This window comes from Oncorhynchus tshawytscha, unplaced genomic scaffold (genome assembly GCF_018296145.1).
Source record: "Oncorhynchus tshawytscha isolate Ot180627B unplaced genomic scaffold, Otsh_v2.0 Un_contig_2225_pilon_pilon, whole genome shotgun sequence".
Taxonomy (NCBI): Eukaryota; Metazoa; Chordata; class Actinopteri; order Salmoniformes; family Salmonidae; genus Oncorhynchus; species Oncorhynchus tshawytscha.
This window is the reverse complement of record NW_024609490.1, coordinates 2,501-24,089: the sequence shown is the minus strand read 5'-3', so window position 1 is coordinate 24,089 and position 21,589 is coordinate 2,501. Positions and strand designations below refer to the sequence as shown.

The window sequence follows — 21,589 nt, the reverse complement described above, 5'->3', positions numbered from 1 at the left end:
GTAGACAAGGGGTGGGGGTTTAGCGGTGGTCTCGCCATCACACAGCTGTTCAGTCTCTTAAACCCACATCACTGATTGGTCAGGGGCAGGGAGGGTCACTGATTGAATGAGAGCATGCGTGGGTCTCTGCATGGTGGAGTTCAATTAATACCCCAGTCATTGGTTAATACTTTTGAGGCGGCAGGTGGCCTAGTAGTTTGAGCGTTGGGCCAGTAACCGAAAGGTTGCTGGATCGAATCCCTGAGCTAACAAAGTAAAAATCTGTCATTCTGCACTTGAACAAGGCAGTTAACCCACTGTTCCCTGGTAGGCTGTCAATGTAAATAAGAATTTGTTCTTAACTGACTTGCCAAGTTAAATACATTTTATAATATATATATATATATATATATATATATATATATATATATATATATATATATATATATATATATATATATACTGTCATTAAAGACCATCCTTCATTCACCACTGACACAGTGCCTTTGGAAAGTATTCACACCCCTTGACTTTGTCCACGTTTTGTTGTGTTACAGACTTAATTTAAACATGATTAAACTGAGATTTTGTGTCCCTGGCCTACACACAATGTTAAAGTAGAATTATGTTTTTATTATTATTATTTTAATTAAAAATTAAAGTCAATAAGTATTCAACCCCTTTGTTATGGCAAGCCTAAATAAGTTCAGCAGTACAAACTAGCTTAACCAGTAACATAATAAGTTGCATGGATTCACTCTGTGTGCAATAATAGTGTTTAACATGATTTTGAATGACTACCTCATCTCTGTACCGCATACATACAATTATCTGTACAGTCCCTCAGTCAAGCAGTGAATTTCAAACTCAGATTCAACCACAAAGACCAGGGTTTTCCAATGCCTCACAAAGAAGGGCACCTATTGCTAGATGGGTAAAAAAAACAGACATTGAATATATCCCTTTGAGCATGGTGAAGTCATTCCTTAGTATCAATACACCCAGTCACTACAAAGATACAGGTGTCCTTCCTAACTCAGCTGCCGGAGAGAAAGGAAACCGCTCAGGGATTTCACTTTGAGGCCAATGGTGACTTTAAAACAATTACAGAGTTTAATTGCTGTAATAGCAGAAAACTGAGGATGGATCCACAACATTGTAGTTACTCCACAATACTAACCTAACTGACAGAGTGAAAAGAAGGATGTCTTTAGAGAATAAAAATATTTAGAAACTGCATCATGTTATGGGTATGCTTGTGATCGACAAGGACTAGGGAGTTTTTTATGATAAAAATAAATGGAATGGAGCTAAGCACAGGCAAAATCCTACAGGAAAACCTGGTTCAGTCTGCTTTCCACCAGACACTGGGAGATGAATTCACCTTTCAGCAGGACAAATCTACACTGGAGTTGCTTACCAAGAAGACAGTGAATGTTTCTGAGTGGCCCGAGTTACAGTTTTGACTTAAATCTACTTGAAAATGTATGTCAAGACCTAAAAATGGTTGTCTAGCAATGATCAACAACCAATTTGACAGAGCTTAAAGAATTTTGAAATAATAATGGGCAAATGTGGCACAATCTAGAGACTTACCAAAAAAGCCTCACAGCTTTAATCGCTGCCAAGGTTGCATCTAGAAATGACTGACCCAGGCGTGTGAATACTTATGTAAATGAGATATTTCTGTATTTAATTTGAAATATTTGTAAAAAAAATTCAGAACATTCTTTTCACTTTGTCACTATGGGGTATTGTGTGTAGATTTCTGAAGACACTGTAGATACTGATCGTCATAGTCACAGTCACAGTGATATATACTGATCATCATAGTGACAGTCACAGTGATAGATACTGATTTCATCATAGTGACAGTCACAGTGATAGATACTGATCATCATAGTGACAGTCACAGTGATAGATACTGATTTCATCATAGTGACAGTCACAGTGATAGATACTGATCATCATAGTGACAGTCACAGTGATAGATACTGATTTCATCATAGTGACAGTCACAGTGATAGATACTGATCATCATAGTGACAGTGACAGTGATAGATGCTGATCATCATAGTGACAATGACAGTAAATAGATGCTGATCGTCATAGTGACAGTGATAGATACTGATCATCATAGTGACAATGACAGTAAATAGATGCTGATCATCATAGTGACAGATACTGATCATCATAGTGACAGTGACAGTGATAGATGCTGATCATCATAGTGGCAGTGATAGATACTGATTATCATAGTGACAGTGACAGTGATAGATTCTGATCGTCATAGTGACAGTGATAGATATTGATCGTCATAGTGAAAGTGATAGTTATATTGATAGTGATCGTGATGCTGATAGTGACACTGATAGTGATTGTGAGAGAGATCATAACATAGGTAGTTTGTTTTCAGATCCAATGTTAATATGTGCATTGATAACTCAGCGATATTGGATTACATACTATGGTGATGTAAGTCTCTCCTCCTAAGAGAGAGAGAAGAGAGAGAGATTAGCTGTCCTGACTTGACTGGCATGACCATTCAGGGGATGTGAGTATCTCTGGAATCTGGATGCATGGAACTAGTTTCACTCTGGTCTTCTTGCTGATCCAGGAGAGCTCAACATGGCACGACACGTAAAGAAAATCACCCCTGCCAGTAAGGATTACAGATTTCTCCTCCCGTTGAGACTTGCTGTCTTTGAAGTATCCTCCTTCATCCCTGGTGCTTTATGTTAATTTCTAACACATGTTTCTGTTCTGAGTGCTTCCCTAAAGCCTTTTCCTGAGGAATACTGTAGCTTTCTTCTCAGAGAGATCATGGCCTTTGAACCTACCTGCCAAGGTTGTAATATCTCTGTCATGTTTGACCAAATCCTGGATTTACTGTAAGGGCTCTGATTTAACAATGTAATCCCACTGACTGTCTGCTTTTATGTATATAGTACTTCCGCGACGCATATAAGGCCCTGCCCCGCCCTCCTTTCGGAAAAGCTGACCACGACTCCATTTTGTTGATCCCTGCCTACAGACAGAAACTAAAACAAGAAGCTCCCACGCTGAGGTCTGTTCAACGCTGGTCCGACCAATCTGATTCCACACTCCAAGACTGCTTCCATCACGTGGACTGGGATATGTTTCGTATTGCGTCAGACAACAACATTGACGAATACGCTGATTCGGTGTGCGAGTTCATTAGAACGTGCGTTGAAGATGTCATTCCCATAGCAACGATTAAAACATTCCCAAACCAGAAACCGTGGATTGATGGCAGCATTCCCGTGAAACTGAAAGAGCGAACCACTGCTTTTAATCAGGGCAAGGTGACCGGAAATATGACCGAATACAAACAGTGTAGCTATTCCCTCGCAAGGCAATCAAACAAGCTAAGCGTCAGTATAGAGACAAAGTAGAATCTCAATTCAACGGCTCAGACACAAGAGGTATGTGGCAGGGTCTACAGTCAATCACGGATTACAAAATGAAAACCAGCCCCGTCACGGACCAGGATGTCTTGCTCCCAGGCAGACTAAATAACTTTTTTGCCTGCTTTGAGGACAATACAGTGCCACTGACACGGCCTGCAACCAAAACATGCGGCCTCTCCTTCACTGCAGCCGAGGTGAGTAAAACATTTAAACGTGTTAACCCTTGCAAGGCTGCAGGCCCAGACGGCATCCCCAGCCGCGCCCTCAGAGCATGCGCAGACCAGCTGGCTGGTGTGTTTACGGACATATTCAATCAATCCCTATCCCAGTCTGCTGTTCCCACATGCTTCAAGAGGGCCACCATTGTTCCTGTTCCCAAGAAAGCTAAGGTAACTGAGCTAAACGACTACCGCCCGTAGCACTCACTTCCGTCATCATGAAGTGCTTTGAGAGACTAGTCAAGGACCATATCACCTCCACCCTACCTGACACCCTAGACCCACTCCAATTTGCTTACCGCCCAAATAGGTCCACAGACGATGCAATCTCAACCACACTGCACACTGCCCTAACCCATCTGGACAAGAGGAATACCTATGTGAGAATGCTGTTCATCGACTACAGCTCGGCATTTAACACCATAGTACCCTCCAAGCTCGTCATCAAGCTCGTGACCCTGGGTCTCGACCCCGCCACCCCGTTGATCTCCACCCCGCTGATCCTCAACACTGGGGCCCCACAAGGGTGCGTTCTGAGCCCTCTCCTGTACTCCCTGTTCACCCACGACTGCGTGGCCACGCACGCCTCCAACTCAATAATCAAGTTTGCGGATGACACAACAGTGGTAGGCTTGATTACCAACAACGACGAGACGGCCTACAGGGAGGAGGTGAGGGCCCTCGGAGTGTGGTGTCAGGAAAATAACCTCACACTCAACGTCAACAAAACTAAGGAGATGATTGTGGACTTCAGGAAACAGCAGAGGGAACACCCCCCTATCCACATCGATGGAACAGTAGTGGAGAGGGTAGCAAGTTTTAAGTTCCTCGGCATACACATCACAGACAAACTGAATTGGTCCACCCACACAGACAGCATTGTGAAGAAGGCGCAGCAGCGCCTCTTCAACCTCAGGAGGCTGAAGAAATTCGGCTTGTCACCAAAAGCACTCACAAACTTCTACAGATGCACAATCGAGAGCATCCTGGCGGGCTGTATCACCGCCTGGTACGGCAACTGCTCCGCCCACAACCGTAAGGCTCTCCAGAGGGTAGTGAGGTCTGCACAACGCATCACCGGGGGCAAACTACCTGCCCTCCAGGACACCTACACCACCCGATGTTACAGGAAGGCCATAAAGATCATCAAGGACAACAACCACCCAAGCCACTGCCTGTTCACCCCGCTATCATCCAGAAGGCGAGGTCAGTACAGGTGCATCAAAGCTGGGACCGAGAGACTGAAAAACAGCTTCTATCTCACGGCCATCAGACTGTTAAACAGCCACCACTAACATTGAGTGGCTGCTGCCAACACACTGACTCAACTCCAGCCACTTTAATAATGGGAATTGATGGGAAATGATGTCAAATATATCACTAGCCACTTTAAACAATGCTACCTAATATAATGTTTACATACCCTACATTATTCATCTCATATGTATACGTATATACTGTACTCTATATCATCTACTGCATCTTTATGTAATACATGTATCACTAGCCACTTTAACTATGCCACTTTGTTTACATACTCATCTCATATGTATATACTGTACTCGATACCATCTACTGCATCTTGCCTATGCCGCTCTGTACCATCACTCATTCATATATCTTTATGTACATATTCTTTATCCCCTTACACTTGTGTGTATAAGACAGTAGTTTTGGAATTGTTAGTTAGATTACTTGTTGGTTATTACTGCATTGTCGGAACTAGAAGCACAAGCATTTCGCTACACTCACATTAACATCTGCTAACCATGTGTATGTGACAAATAAAATTTGATTTGATTTGATTTAGTATCTTGTAAAATACTGACAATCATATAGCTAGCAAGCCTGCATTCAAGATACAGTTCTGGGTGCTGAGATTATGATGAACATATAACTAAGCACATTACTCATCTGTGATATGATGTAACATAAACTAATATGACATGTCCCTATGGCTAGCTCTGGTCCAGGGCTACATGTGGACTATCTTCCCTGTTGGTCTATTGGAGGCTAGCTCTGGTCCAGAGCTACATGTGGACTTTTTTCCATGTTGGTGTATTTTAGGCTAGCTCTGGTCCAGAGCTACATGTTAACTGTCTTCCCTTTAAGTCCGTTGGAGGCTAGCTCTGGTCCAGGGTTACATGTTAACTATCTTCCCGGTTGGTCTATTGGAGGCTAGCTCTGGTCCAGGGCTACATGTGGACTTTCTTCCCGGTTGGTCTATTGGAGGATAGCTCTGGGTCAGGGTTACATGTGGACTATCTTCCCGGTTGGTCTATTGGAGGCTAGCTCTGGTCCAGGGCTACATGTGGACATTCTTCCCGGTTGGTCTATTGGAGGCTAGCTCTGGTCCAGGGTTACATGTGGACTTTCTTCCCTGTTGGTCTATTGGAGGCTAGCTCTGGTCCAGGGTTACATGTGGACTTTCTTCACTGTTGGTCTATTGGAGGCTAGCTCTGATCCAGGGCTACATGTGGACGTTCTTCCCTGTTGGTCTATTGGAGGCTAGCTCTGGTCCAGGGTTACATGTGGACTTTCTTCACTGTTGGTCTATTGGAGGCTAGCTCTGGTCCAGGGCTACATATGGACTTTCTTCCCTGTTGGTCTATTGGAGGCTAGCTCTTGTCCAGGGCTACATGTTGACTTTCTTCCCTGTTGGTTTATTGGAGGCTAGCTCTGGTCCAGGGCTACATGTGGACTTTCTTCCCTGTTGGTCTATTGGAGGCTAGCTCTGGTCCAGAGCTACATGTGGACTTTTTTCCATGTTGGTGTATTTTAGGCTAGCTCTGGTCCAGAGCTACAAGTTAACTGTCTTCCCTTTAAGACTGTTGGAGGCTAGCTCTGGTCCAGGGTTACATCTGGACTATCTTCCCGGTTGGTCTATTGGAGGTTAGCTCTGGTCCAGGGCTACATGTGGACTTTCTTCCCTGTTGGTCTATTGGAGGCTAGCTCTGGTCCAGGGTTACATGTGAACTTTCTTCACTCTTGGTCTATTGGAGGCTAGCTCTGGTCCAGGGTTACATGTGGACTTTCTTCCCTGTTGTTCTATTGGATGCTAGCTCTGGTCCAGAGCTACATGTGGACTTTATCACTGTTGGTCTATTGGAGGCTAGCTCTGGTCCAGAGCTACATGTGGACTTTCTTCCCTGTTGGTCTATTGGAGGCTAGCTCTGGTCCAGGGTTACATGTGGACGTTCTTCCCTGTTGGTCTATTGGAGGCTAGCTCTGGTCCAGGGTTACATGTGGACTTTCTTCCCTGTTGGTCTATTGGAGGCTAGCTCTGGTCAAGGGTTACATGTGGACTTTCTTCCCTGTTGGTCTATTGGGGCTAGCTCTGGTCCAGAGTTACATGTGGACTTTCTTCCCTGTTGGTCTATTGGAGGCTAGCTCTGGTCCAGGGTTACATGTGGACTTTCTTCCCTGTTGGTCTATTGGATGCTAGCTCTGGTCCAGAGCTACATGTGGACTATTTTCCGTGTCGGTCAGTTAGAGCCTTGGAGGCTAGCTCCCAATCCCACTGTTCAGGCCATTCCTACATTTCCTAGAGACGGAAAATAATCCCTTAGTCTAGGGAAGAAAATGGATTTGCAACACGGCTACAGCAGTCTACAGGTCATTGAGCATGTCACTGCAATTTATGCTCTGTTCAATCTTCAGGATATATCCTCATTCCATGATGCAGGATGCATCCTGACGTTTGGTAGGACAGTGGGTCAGGCATAGAGATCGTATTCAATTCCTACTGTATATGTCATTCTATGGGGTCGGGTCCTCTGTCTGACCTCCTCCAAGGTCTTAATACCCATCCTAAGAGCTGTAGACCTGGGCTGTAGACTTGGCACTGCCATCCTACTGAACAAAGTATTGGCAATGAGATCTGTGTCCCAAATGGCACCCTTTCCCTTTATAGTGCACTACTTTTGGCCAGAGCCCTATGGGCCTGGGTCAATTGTACACTATATAGAGAAAAGATTGCTATTTGGGATGCACATAAACACTCTGTGTGTTCATTGGTCTACTCTGTGTTTTCTGATAGTACAGTGATTATACAGTTCATCAGATCATGGTGGGGTTTCTGACTCACACTCCAACAGTAGGACTGCTGGGTAATTGGAGTACAATACATAGTCTCCAGGATGTTTGTAAACATTGTTCTTAATGTTAAGAATGAAATGAATTTTGCAAAGAGGATTGGTACAGTAACAGAAACAGGGAGCCCCCTCCGCCCCTCCCCTTCCCCCCACCGCACAGTTCACAAGGGATTATATCGGTCTGCTATCGAAACTTGGCAAGAGATTCCCCTCCCCCCAATTTTTTTGGTTGCATTTGCTGGCAATCCCTCTTTATGCCCGGGTAGCAACTGTTGTTGGACTTTAAACGACAGATGAAGACAAGCTGATGAACAGAGCAGGGAAAGAGAGCATGATGGAGAGAAGTGAGGTCAAAGGGTGAGGTCCATAGAGAGTGGAGGAGGTAAAGAAGGAAGGAGAGAGGGAATAGAAGGAGGTTAGACTAGACTGGTCTACGTGCATTTTGGTGAGTGTTAACTCTATTCTTCCTTATGTAGAAATGCCATCTGCATGGCTGATGAATTATAATCATGTGCGATTGTGCAGCGGAGGCTGTCTGTTTGTAAATGTGCCACTCAGGTTCCTGACGCTGACTTCACACACCGCCATGTTGCTCTCCAGATGTGTTTATCTCTGGTGGGAGTGGGATTCATCATCCCTCTTTACACACTGTTGGAGCTGGTGCTGCTGGTCACTGCATTGGAACACAGGAAAAGACAGACTAGGCAGACTGAGTAGTTATTAGTTGAATATTATTATAATGTATCAAACCTGATCAGATTTACATTGTTTACATAATATTGGTGCTTTTATGTAAAGGTCTTATTTGGATTGCATGTCCACCTATTGTTTTGACGATGTTTGAACCTGTCTAGTCTGATATCTGATGTTAGGCTGGATGTTCCTTCTCTGGCAGAAGTGGGGGTTTTGGTTCACGTTGTGATGTGGGGGTGACTTCAGTGATTCTCTGGTTGACTTGAATAGAATTGTGCACCATCACTCACATTGTCAGATTATCGTTGACCATTCCCATGACATGACTCTCAGATGATTGTCAGAGTGCTTTCTTACTCCGTCTCCCTCCGTCTCTCTCCGTCTCCCTCCGTCTCTCTCCGTCTCCCTCCGTCTCTCTCCGTCTCTCTCCGTCTCTCTCCGTCCCTCCCCGTCTCTCTCCGTCTCTCTCCGTTTCTCTCCGTCTCTCTCCGTCTCTCTCCGTCTCTATCCGTCTCTCCCCGTCTCTCTCCGTCTCTCCCCGTCTCTCTCCGTCTCTCTCCGTCTCTCTCCTTCTCTCTCCGTCTCCCTCCGTCTCTCTCCGTCTCTCTCCGTCTCAACCGTCTCCCTCCGTCTCCATCCGTCTCTCTCCGTCTCTCTCCGTCTCTCCCCGTCTCTCTCCGTCTCTCTCCGTCTCTCCCCGTCTCTCCCCGTCTCTCTCCGTCTCTCTCCGTCTCTATCCGTCTCTCTCCGTCTCTCTCCGTCTCTCTCCGTCTCCCTCCGTCTCTCTCCGTCTCCCTCCGTCTCTCCCCGTCTCTCCCCGTCCCTCCCCGTCTCTCCCCGTCTCTCTCCGTCTCCCTCCGTCTCTCCCGTCCCTCCCCGTCCCTCCCCGTATCTCTCCGTCTCTCTCCGTCTCTCTCCGTCTCCCTCCGTCTCTCCCCGTCCCTCCCCGTCCCTCCCCGTCTCTCTCCGTCTCTCCCCGTCTCTCTCCGTCTCTCTCCGTCTCTCTCCGTCTCCCTCCGTCTCTCTCCGTCTCTCTCCGTCTCTCCCAACTGTTTTCCATCCATCTTTCTCCACCTCCATATCCTGTATTATTCAGGTTGTGGGTACATTCCTTCTCAATGTAATGACATTTATCAGACCTTAACCTGACTGATCTGTCAGATCTATGTTACTCATCTTAGTCAACAGCACCCAACGGTTTCGGTCTTTCCTTGGTATGGTGATGGTGTTAAACTGGTCTGAAAACAACTCCTCGCCTCTTCCCCCTCTGTCTTTGCAGATCTCAAGGAACCAGGTGTAAGACGGTGTACGTTTCCCCAAGCCAATAGAAAGGCTAAGGGGAGCCAGTGTGATGCTTACACCAGAGGAAGAGGCATGGGGCTGTTTTCTGACCAGGCAGATGTGTTGTCATAGTACATCTCCCTCTCTCACTGTCTCCCTCTCTACCACAGACAGGATGACGAATCAGCAGCCAGTCCACCAGTCTAACAAGGCCCATTATGATGAGCCACCCATTGTTGAAGCTGGAGTGTTGGATTTGTTGGAACCCAAACTTCCCAATAGTTTCTTGGGAACCTACTGTGGCTTCCTCATCCGAAACTCACTGCTCGTCCTCACTATACTGGGTAGGTGCCTACCTCGCTTCATGGTGGTCAACTGTCAGGAAATCAATTATTTCATCGCCTTCAGTGGTTATAAAGTGTTACGCTGCATTTCAGCTCTCTGTATTACCTGTGCTTGCTAACAATTTTTTATATATAAACATTTTATTAAATGTTTTATTAGCCCATCCCCCTCTTCGGACGACAATAACAAACTTTCTCTCTTATTTTTTTACAGCTTTCTCACACACATTTTACACCCATGGCAATTCTCTCTTTGTTTTCTTCACCGTAGTTACATATCAAGAATATAGTTAGTACATACAGTGCATTCAGAAAGTATAAAGACCCCTTACATTTTTTCCACATTTTGTTAAGTTACAGCCTAATTCTAAAATTGATTTTAAATTTTTTTTTAAATTCCCTCATCAATCTACACATAAAACGCCATAATGACAAAAGAAAAACACGTTTTTAGACATTTTTGCAAATGTATAAAAACAAAGAAATAGAAATATCACATTTACATAAGTATCAGATACTTTACTCAGTACTTTGTTGAGGCACCTTTGGCAGCGATTACAGCCTTGAGTCTTCTTGGGTATGACGCTTTGCACACCTGTATTTGAGAGGTTTCTTCCATTCTTCTCTGCAGATCCTCTCAAGTTCTGTCAGGTTGGATGGGAAGCATTGCTGCACAGCTATTTTTCAGGTCTCTACAGTGATGTTCGATCAGATTCAAGTTCGGGCTCTTGCTGGGCCACTCAAGGACATTCAGAAACTTGTCCCAATGCCACTAGTGCGTTGTCTTGGCTGTGTGCTTAGGGTTGTTGTCCTATTGGAAGGTGAACCTTCGCCCCAGTCTGAGGTGCTGAGCGCTCTGGAACAGGTTTTCATCAAGGATCTTTCTGTACTTTGCTCCGTTCATCTTTCCCTCGATCCTGACTAGTCTATCAGTCCCTGACGCTGAAAAACATCCCCACAGCATTATGCTGCCACCACCATGCTTCACTATAGGGATGGTGCCAGGTTTCCTCCAGACGTGACACTTGGCATTCAGGCCAAAGGGTTCAATCTTGGTTTAATCAGACAGGAGAATCTTGTTTCTTATGGTCTGAGAGTCCTTTAGGTGCCTTTTGGCAAACTCCAAGCAGTCTGTCATGTGCCTTTTACCTAGGAGTGGCTTCCGTCTGGTCAGTCTACCATAAAGGCCTGATTGGTGGAGTGCTGCAGAGATGGTTGTCCTTCTGGAAGGTTCTCCCATCTCCACAGAGGAACTCTGGAGCTCTGTCAGAGTGACCATCGGGTTCTTGGTCACCTCCCTGATCAAGGCCCTTCTCCCCAGATTGCTCAGTTTGGCCGGGCGGCCAGTTCTAGGAATAGTCTTAGTGGTTCCAAACGTCTTCCATTTAAGAATGATGGAAGCCACCGTGGTCTTGGGGACCTTCAATGCTGCAAAAAACAATTGGTACCCTTCCCCAGATCTGTGCCTCGACACAGTCCTGTCTCAGAGCTCTACGGACAATTCCTTCGACCTCATGGCTTGGTTTTTGCTCTGACATGCACTGTCAGCTGTGGGACCTTATATAGACAGATGTGTGCCTTTCCAAATCATGTCCAATCAATTGAATTTACCACAAGTGGTAGAATCAAGTTGTAGAAACATCTCAAGGATGATCAATGGAAACAGAATGGACCTGAGCTCAATTTCGAGTTTCATAGCAAAGGGTCTGAATACTTGTAGTTACGTTTTCGCTTTATCATTATGGGGTTTTGTGTGTAGATTAATGAGGATTTAAATATTTTTTTAATCCATTTTAGAAAAAGGCTGTAACGCAACAAAGTGTGGAAAAGGTCCAGGGGTCTGAATACTCTCCTAATGCACTGTACACATCATTTCTTGTTGGCACGAGTGTACTTACTGTAAATCCCCCTGGAATGGAAATGAAATCCAATGAGTCAGACGCTGTGATTATAAACCCTCTCGAAATGCTCTTCTGAAGCGTTTCACTGGAATCTCTTCTCTCTGCGCTCTCCTTGGAAGCTGTAAGGGTGACAGAGGAAACCATTATGTGGCTGTTGTGCTTTACTCCTCTCCTCTGTGAACTGTAACAGGTGTAATAGCGGGGTCGCTGTTTGGGATGCTGCTGCGGTATGTTTCTATTACAGACCCCAACACCCTGATGCTGGTGTCCTTTCCTGGAGACATCCTCATGAGGATGCTGAAGATGCTCATCTTGCCCCTCATCATCTCCAGCCTAATCACAGGTACACTGTTGTAATACACACACACACATACACACACAGTCTTATACAGCTAACCTTGTGGGGACACACAATTCCATCCCATTCAAAATCCTATTTTCCCTAACCCCTAACCCTAAACCTAACCCTAACCCTTACCCTAACCTGTACTCTTACCCTTACCCTAATCCTGACCCTAACCTGAACCATAACCCTAACCTTAACCATAACCCTAACCCTAACCCTAACCCTAACCCTAACCCTAACCCTAACCCTAACCCTAAACCTAACCCTTACCCTAACCTGTAGTCTTACCCTTACCCTAATCCTGACCCTAACCTTAACCATAACCCTAACCTTAACCCTGACCCTAACCTTAACCCAAAAACCTTAACCTTAAACCTTACCCTAACTCCTAATTCTAACCCTAAAACTAACCCTAGCCCCAAACCCTTAATGTAATTCTAACCGTAGCACTAATTCTAACCTTAACCCTAAACCCCCTAGAAACCCCCATCTAAACTTAACCCTAAACCCCCTAAACCCCCATTTGACCTCGTGCGGACTAACAGAATGTCCCCAGGTGGTCAAATTTGTGTTCGTTTCTATATTCCTGTTGGAACTTCTGGTTCCCACAAGAATATAGTTAAACACATCCAGACACACACACACACACACACACGCGCGCGCGCGCGCGCGCGTGCGCAGGTGGAAGGTGCCCTGCTCATCAGCCTGTCTCTCTCCCTCCCAGGTCTGGCTGGTCTGGATGCTCGTTCCAGTGGGAGGATGGGCTCCAGGGCCATGGTCTACTACATGTCCACTACAGTCATAGCTGCCATCCTGGGGGTCATCCTGGTCCTGGGGATCCACCCGGGAAACCCCAAACTCAGGAGCAGTCAGGAGCAGGACACGGCCCCCAAGAACCAGGAGGTCAGCAGTCTGGATGCCTTCCTGGACCTCATCAGGAACCTGTTCCCTGAAAACCTGGTGCAGGCCTGCTTCCAACAGGTAGGACCCAGACCCAGAACTAGAACTGGACCCAGACGCAGAACTAAACCCTGACCCCATCAAACAATGGATGTTCAGTTGTTATTGTGAGATTTGGACCCTATCAAAGCCTGACTTTAATGCATTGGGAATGTGTGGCTTATGGGGCAATTGTGTCCAATTCGCAATTGATTGTTACAGAGCCTTCAGAAAGTATTACACCCCTTTACTTTCCCCACATTTTGTTGTGTTAAAAAGTGGGATTCAAATGGATTTCATTGTCTTTTTTGTCAACGATCTACACTAAATACTCTGTAATGTCAAACTGGAAGACAAATTCTAACATTTGTAAAATATTTGTGAAAAACAAAACAGTAATATATCTTGATTAGAAAAGTACTCAACCCCATTACATGTTAGAGTCACAGCGATTACAGGTCTGAGTCTTTCTGGGTAAGTCTGTAAGAGCTTTGGATTGTACAATATTTGCACATTCTTTTTAAAATTCTTCAAGCTCTGTCAAAACTGTAACTAGGCCACTCAGGAACATTCAACGTCATCTTGGTAAGCAACTCCACTGTTTATTTGGCCTTGTGTTTTAAGTTATTGCCCTGCTGTCTGTTGGAAAGCAGACTGAACCAGGTTTTCCTCTAGGATTTTGACTGTGCTTAGCTCTATTCTGTTTCTTTTTATCCTAAAAAATACTCCCTTAGTCATTGCCGATCACAAACATACCCATAACATGATGCAGCCACCGCCATGCTTGAAAATATGAAGAGTGATACTCAGGGATGTGTTCTGTTGGATTTTCCCCAAACATAAAACGTTGTATCCAGGACATAAAGGTAATTTCTTTGCCACATTTTTTTGTAGTTTTACTTTAGTGCCTTACTGCAAACAGGATGCATATTTAGGAACATTTGTATTCTGTCAGGCTTCCTCCTTTTCACTCTGTTGATTAGGTTAGTATTGTGGTGTAACTACAATATTGTTGATCTATCCTCAGTGTTCTCCTATCACAGCTCATAAACTCTGTAACTGTTTTAAATAGGTGCCCCTCTTTGCGAGGCATTGGAAAACCTGATCTTTGTGGTTGAATCTGGGTCCATTGTGTGACTTATTAAGCGAATGTTGACTGTTTAATTTATTTAGGCTTGCCATAACAAAGGGGTTGAATACTTATTGACTCAACACATTTCAGCTTTTCATTTGTAATTAATATGTAAAAAATTCTTCAAATATAATTCCACTTTGACATTATGGGGTATTGTTTGTAGGCCAGTGACCAAAAATCTCTATTTAATCCATTTTAAATTCAATCTGTAACACAACAAAATGTGGAAGAAGTTAAGGGGAGCCAATCAAATCAAATCAAATCAAATTTATTTATATAGCCCTTCGTACATCAGCTGATATCTCAAAGTGCTGTACAGAAACCCAGCCTAAAACCCCAAACAGCAAGCAATGCAGGTGTAGAAGCACGGTGGCTAGGAAAAACTCCCTAGAAAGGCCAAAACCTAGGAAGAAACCTAGAGAGGAACCAGGCTATGTGGGGTGGCCAGTCCTCTTCTGGCTGTGCCGGGTGGAGATTATAACAGAACATGGCCAAGATGTTCAAATGTTCATAAATGATCAGCATGTTCGAATAATAAGAAGGTAGAACAGTTGAAACTGGAGCAGCAGCACGGCCAGGTGGACTGGGGACAGCAAGGAGTCATCATGTCAGGTAATCCTGGGGCATGGTCCTAGGGCTCAGGTCCTCCGAGAGAGAGATGGAGAGAATTAGAGAACGCACACTTAGATTCACACAGGACACCGAATAGGACAGGAGAAGTACTCCAGATATAACAAACTGACCCTAGCCCCCCGACACATAAACTACTGCAGCATAAATACTGGAGGCTGAGACAGGAGGGGTCAGGAGACACTGTGGACCCATCCGAGGACACCCCCGGACAGGGCCAAACAGGAAGGATACTTTGGAAGGGACTGTATATGTACAGACTAGTTCATAAAAAGGAATGGCTTATGTCATCACGGAAGTAGAGTTTTGCTTTAGAGTAGAGAAGGGTATTTACAGTACTATATAGAGAACATTTTGACGGAAATGCAGCTAGAACCTTAAAGTCCCAGGCGTTCCATATTATGATCCTTCCATTTCCCAGAAAATGACGACTTTGCAGAACAACACATGTGAGTGGTGTTAGATGTGCAGATCCTAATTCCCTCTCTTTATTCCAAGCTTTTGTTGTGGCATTGGACATTTGATGTCTCCCTCTGAACATCTTTCCCCTTGTATTGACCAATAGCTGTTCTTGTGCTGACATTTTCACTTGACATTAAAGGAATTTATCAGAGGCCAGCGCGACTTATAGTTCATGTATTTCTCTTAAGATAGCTAGGTGAGACAACCACACATCGTAGTCGTAGTGAGAACAGTTTCCCTCTGGAGAAGTTATCAGCAAAGTCAGTGCTAGTAGGAAAAGACAAGTGCAGGTTTGAATTTTTTATTTTTAGGGGCGAGGAGGGAGGGAATGAGACTGAGGTGTCTTATTTAAGATACTCTTTGAAGAGGTAGGGTTTCAGACGTTTTGTAAGATGAGCAGGGACTCTACTGTCCTAGCATCAAGGGGACATGATCCTGTACCTAGGTGGCTGATCATAGGACAGAACAGGAGAGGACAGGAGAGGACAGGAGACTACAGGACAGGATAGGGCAGGACAAGACTGTGTGATTTACAAAGCAACGCTGCCTGGCAGATATGATTGCTGTTAATCCAAGCAGGCGGATCCTTTTTAAGCGATAATCCAGGCCTCAATCATGTCGCAGCAGTTCCCTTCTTTTGTCCAAATCCTGTGTTTTTTCTCTCTCTCTCATTCTCTCTCTCTCCTTATCGCTCTCATTCTCTCTCTCTCCTTATCGCTCTCATTCTCTCTCTCCTTATCTCTCTCATTCTCTCTCTCTCCTTATCGCTCTCATTCTCTCTCTCCTTATCTCTCTCATTCTCTCTCTCCTTATCGCTCTCATTCTCTCTCTCCTTATCGCTCTCATTCTCTCGCTCTCCTTATCGCTCTCATTCTCTCTCTCCTTAACGCTCTCATTCTCTCTCTCTCCTTATCTCTCTCATTCTCTCTCTCCTTATCTCTCTCATTCTCTCTCTCTCCTTATCTCTCTCATTCTCTCTCTCTCCTTATCTCTCTCATTCTCTCTCTCCTTATCTCTCTCATTCTCTCTCTCTCATTCTCTCTCTCTCCTTATCTCTCTCATTCTCTCTCTCCTTATCTCTCTCATTCTCTCTCTCTCCTTATCTCTCTCATTCTCTCTCCTTATCTCTCTCATTCTCTCTCTCCTTATCTCTCTCATTCTCTCTCTCTCATTCTCTCTCTCTCCTTATCTCTCTCATTCTCTCTCTCTCCTTATCGCTCTCATTCTCTCTCTCTCCTTATCTCTCTCATTCTCTCTCTCCTTATCGCTCTCATTCTCTCTCTCTCCTTATCGCTCTCATTCTCTCTCTCTCCTTATCTCTCTCATTCTCTCTCTCTCCTTATCTCTCTCATTCTCTCTCTCTCCTTATCGCTCTCATTCTCTCTCTCCTTAACGCTCTCATTCTCTCTCTCTCCTTATCTCTCTCATTCTCTCTCTCCTTATCTCTCTCATTCTCTCTCTCTCATTCTCTCTCTCTCCTTATCTCTCTCATTCTCTCTCTCTCCTTATCTCTCTCATTCTCTCTCTCTCCTTATCGCTCTCCTTCTCTCTCTCTCCTTATCGCTCTCATTCTCTCTCTCTCCTTATCTCTCTCATTCTCTCTCTCTCCTTATCGCTCTCATTCTCTCTCTCTCCTTATCTCTCTCATTCTCTCTCTCTCTTTCATGCGTGGGTGTCTGAATGATTGGAAATACTCTGTGTTAGACTGGGTGAGGGTCAGACCTTCTGTTGGTGCTAATCTCTTTACAGCGCCATTGGGTTGTCTTCATTTATTACAGTAAGGCATCTGCCTAGTGTGACTGTGTGTGTGTATGTGTGACTGTGTGTGTGTATGTGTGTGTGTGTGTGTATGTGTATGTGTGTGTGCTTGTGTGCTTGTGAGTGTGTGTGCGTGTGCATGCGTGTGTGTGTGCTGTTCAGCCCTGGGTTTATAAGGATCCTTTCTCTCGTTATGTGCTGTCACTGTGTTTGTCTTCGTCAGAGATTAATTGATATTGTAATTGCTTTTGCAGATCAGCCAAGAAATTGCATGATGATCCCCAGCCCCCTTTCCCATATTTCCTCTTCTCTCTCCCTCCCCCTCTCTTCTTCTCTCTCCTTCTCTCTCCCTCCCCCTCTCTTCTTCTCTGTCTGCATAAACATATCTCTCATCTTTCTGGTGGTTGCTTTCTCTCTCTCTCTCTCGCTCTCGCTCTCTCTATTCTCCAACCCCCTCTCCACCCACCTCTCTCTCTTTCTCTCTATTCTCCACCCTCCTCTCCACCCCACCCCACCTCTCTCTCTCTCTCTCTCTCTCTATTCTCCACCCCCTCTCCACCCACCTCTCTCTCTCTCTCTCTCTCTATTCTCCACCCCCTCTCCACCCACCTCTCTCTCTCTCTCAATTCTCCACCCCCCACTCCACCCCACCTCTCTCACTCTCGATTCTCCACCCCCTCTCCACCCCACCTCTCACTCTCTCTGTCTTCAGGTTCAAACAGTAGCAAAGAAAGTGTCAGTGATGCCCCCGAACCAGACAGAACCTGTCATAGTCAGCAAGAAGAAACTGGAGTTCAAATGGGGCATGAATGTTCTGGGTGAGAGAATGCTATGGTTCTTTCCTCTCTATTCACTGAGGGGGCAACAATGTCCTGTTCGGTTCAACTCTCTTTCTGTTGATTGGACGGAATACTATTATGTCTATTTCCTTTTGTTTCATTGGTTTAGTTATATTCATCATGTATTCATCATTCATGTTGAGAGAGCACATTGGTTATTTATGAACAGATGATTTAATGTTGTAATGATGTTTTCTGAAGGTTTAATTGGGTTCTTCATCACATTTGGAATGTGCATGGGGAAGATGGGAGAGAAGGGGAAGCTCATGTCAGAGTTCTTCAACATCCTTAATGAGATCATCATGAAGATGGTGGGCATGATCATGTGGTACGTGTCTCTCTGTGTCATCCTGTCTGTGTCTTCCTGTCTGTGTCCCTGTCTGTGTCCTCCTGTCTGTGTCCTCCTGTCTGTGTCTTCCTGTCTGTGTCACTGCCTGTGTCTTTCTGTCTGTGTCCCTGTCTGTGTCTTCCTGTCTGTTTCTTCCTGTCTGTGTCCCTGTCTGTTTCTTCCTGTCTGTGTCCCTGTCTGTGTCTACCTGTATGGGTCTGTTTTCCTTCAGTGGAATAATGGCTGCAGTGCTGAAAAACATTCTATAGACAGTGATGAATTCACTGACAGTGATGAATAAGTGGAGGACTGCATACGTGAGAAAAATTGTGGGAACTGGGACCAGGGGCAGAGAGAGGATTGGAAAGGGGAGAAATATAGGGAGAAGAATTCCCTAAGACATGACAGTGTGTGGAATGCTGAGGACTAGCAGGAGTGGGAGCCGAGCAGAAGCCTTTCTGGTTCCCAGGGGGGAGAGGGTGGAACAGGTCCAGAACCTAATGAATCCACAGACAGGAAAGGAGCCACTAGCTGCTCAACAGGCCAGCACAAATCAGAGTGCAGACAGACTGATGCAGGGCGGGACAGAGGGTTGTGGTGAGATCCATGTCCTTGGAGAGTGATGAAAACCTTGATGCTTTGCAGGACAGTAGCAGACAGTCCAGTAGCACTGAAAGAGCGAGGGAAAAGAGACAGAAAGGGGGAGAGACAGAGAGACTTCACACGACACTGGCCAATACCACTGAGAGAGAAAAAACACACATCCCCTCTCTCTCTCTCTCTCTCTCTCTCTCTTTCTCCCTCTCTTTCTCTCTCTCTCTCTCTCTCTCTCTCTCTCTCTCTCTCTCTCTCTCTCTCTCTCTCTCTCTCTCTCTCCACCAAAAAGAAGCACATACTCAGGGGACATCTTGATGTGCAACACATTTTCCAAGGGAACTGTGATCTCCATACCACAAACTCAACATAAATCACCCATTTTACACACTAAACACATGACTCACTACTAGGCCTACAGAGTTGGCCAAACAAATCGGTATGTATATACAAATAACATGTCATACACAGTACACTAAACACACAGTACACTAAACACACAGTACACTAAACACATAGTACACTAAACACACAGTACACTAAACACACAGTACACTAAACACACAGTACACTAAACACACAGTACACTAAACACACTGGTCACACATAGTACACTAAACACACTGGTCACACATAGTACACTAAACACACTGGTCACACACAGTACACTAAACACACAGTACACTAAACACACAGTACACTAAACACACAGTACACTAAACACACAGTACACTAAACACATAGTACACTAAACACACAGTACACTAAACACACAGTACACTAAACACACAGTACACTAAACACACAGTACACTAAACACACAGTACACTAAACACACTGGTCACACATAGTACACTAAACACACTGGTCACACATAGTACACTAAACACACTGGTCACACATAGTACACTAAACACACTGGTCACACATAGTACACTAAACACACTGGTCACACATAGTACACTAAACACACTGGTCACACATAGTACACTAAACACACTGGTCACACATAGTACACTAAACACACTGGTCACACATAGTACACTAAACACACTGGTCACACATAGTACACTAAACACACTGGTCACACATAGTACACTAAACACACTGGTCACACATAGTACACTAAACACACTGGTCAAACATAGTACACAAAACACACTGGTCACACATAGTACACTAAACACACTGGTCACACATAGTACACTAAACACACTGGTCACACATAATACACTAAACACACTGGTCACACATAGTACACTAAACACACTGGTCAAACATAGTACACTAAACACACTGGTCACACATATTACACTAAACACACTGGTCACACATAGTACACTAAACACACAGTACACTAAACACACAGTACACTAAACACACTGGTCACACACAGTACACTAAACACACTGGTCACACATAGTACACTAAACACACAGGTCACACATAGTACACTAAACACACAGGTCACACATAGTACACTAAACACACAGGTCACACATAGTACACTAAACACACTGGTCACACATAGTACACTAAACACACTGGTCACACATAGTACACTAAACACACTGGTCAAACATAGTACACAAAACACACTGGTCACACATAGTACACTAAACACACTGGTCACACATAGTACACTAAACACACTGGTCACACATAATACACTAAACACACTGGTCACACATAGTACACTAAACACACTGGTCAAACATAGTACACTAAACACACTGGTCACACATATTACACTAAACACACTGGTCACACATAGTACACTAAACACACAGTACACTAAACACACAGTACACTAAACACACTGGTCACACACAGTACACTAAACACACTGGTCACACATAGTACACTAAACACACAGGTCACACATAGTACACTAAACACACAGGTCACACATAGTACACTAAACACACAGGTCACACATAGTACACTAAACATACTGGTCACACATAGTACACTAAACACACTGGTCACACATAGTACACTAAACACACAGTACACTAAACACACTGGTCACACATAGTACACTAAACACACAGGTCACACATAGTACACTAAACACACAGTACACTAAACACACAGTACACTAAACACACTGGTCACACATAGTACACTAAACACACTGGTCACACATAGTACACTAAACACACTGGTCACACATAGTACACTAAACACACTGGTCACACATAGTACACTAAACACACTGGTCACACATAGTACACTAAACACACTGGTCAAACATAGTACACAAAACACACTGGTCACACATAGTACACTAAACACACTGGTCAAACATAGTACACTAAACACACTGGTCACACATATTACACTAAACACACTGGTCACACATAGTACACTAAACACACAGTACACTAAACACACAGTACACTAAACACACTGGTCACACACAGTACACTAAACACACTGGTCACACATAGTACACTAAACACACAGGTCACACATAGTACACTAAACACACAGGTCACACATAGTACACTAAACACACAGGTCACACATAGTACACTAAACATACTGGTCACACATAGTACACTAAACACACTGGTCACACATAGTACACTAAACACACAGGTCACACATAGTA

The 21,589-nt window shown here is 44.5% G+C and overlaps 1 protein-coding gene across 1 annotated transcript in view; it reads left to right on the top strand.

Annotated features, from left to right (window-relative positions):
• Positions 1 to 8,059: 8,059 nt before the first annotated feature.
• LOC121838704 (excitatory amino acid transporter 2-like) overlaps positions 8,060 to 21,589 on the top strand; it is a gene marked incomplete at its 3' end in the record, with an annotated part of 15,400 nt that continues 1,870 nt past the window's right edge. The window contains exons 1-6 of the mRNA XM_042315507.1: positions 8,060 to 8,167; positions 9,867 to 10,040; positions 12,132 to 12,284; positions 13,012 to 13,268; positions 17,924 to 18,029; positions 18,252 to 18,378. Coding sequence (XP_042171441.1) covers positions 9,872 to 10,040; positions 12,132 to 12,284; positions 13,012 to 13,268; positions 17,924 to 18,029; positions 18,252 to 18,378 — 812 coding nt within the window. The remainder of the gene's footprint in view (positions 8,168 to 9,866; positions 10,041 to 12,131; positions 12,285 to 13,011; positions 13,269 to 17,923; positions 18,030 to 18,251; positions 18,379 to 21,589) is intronic.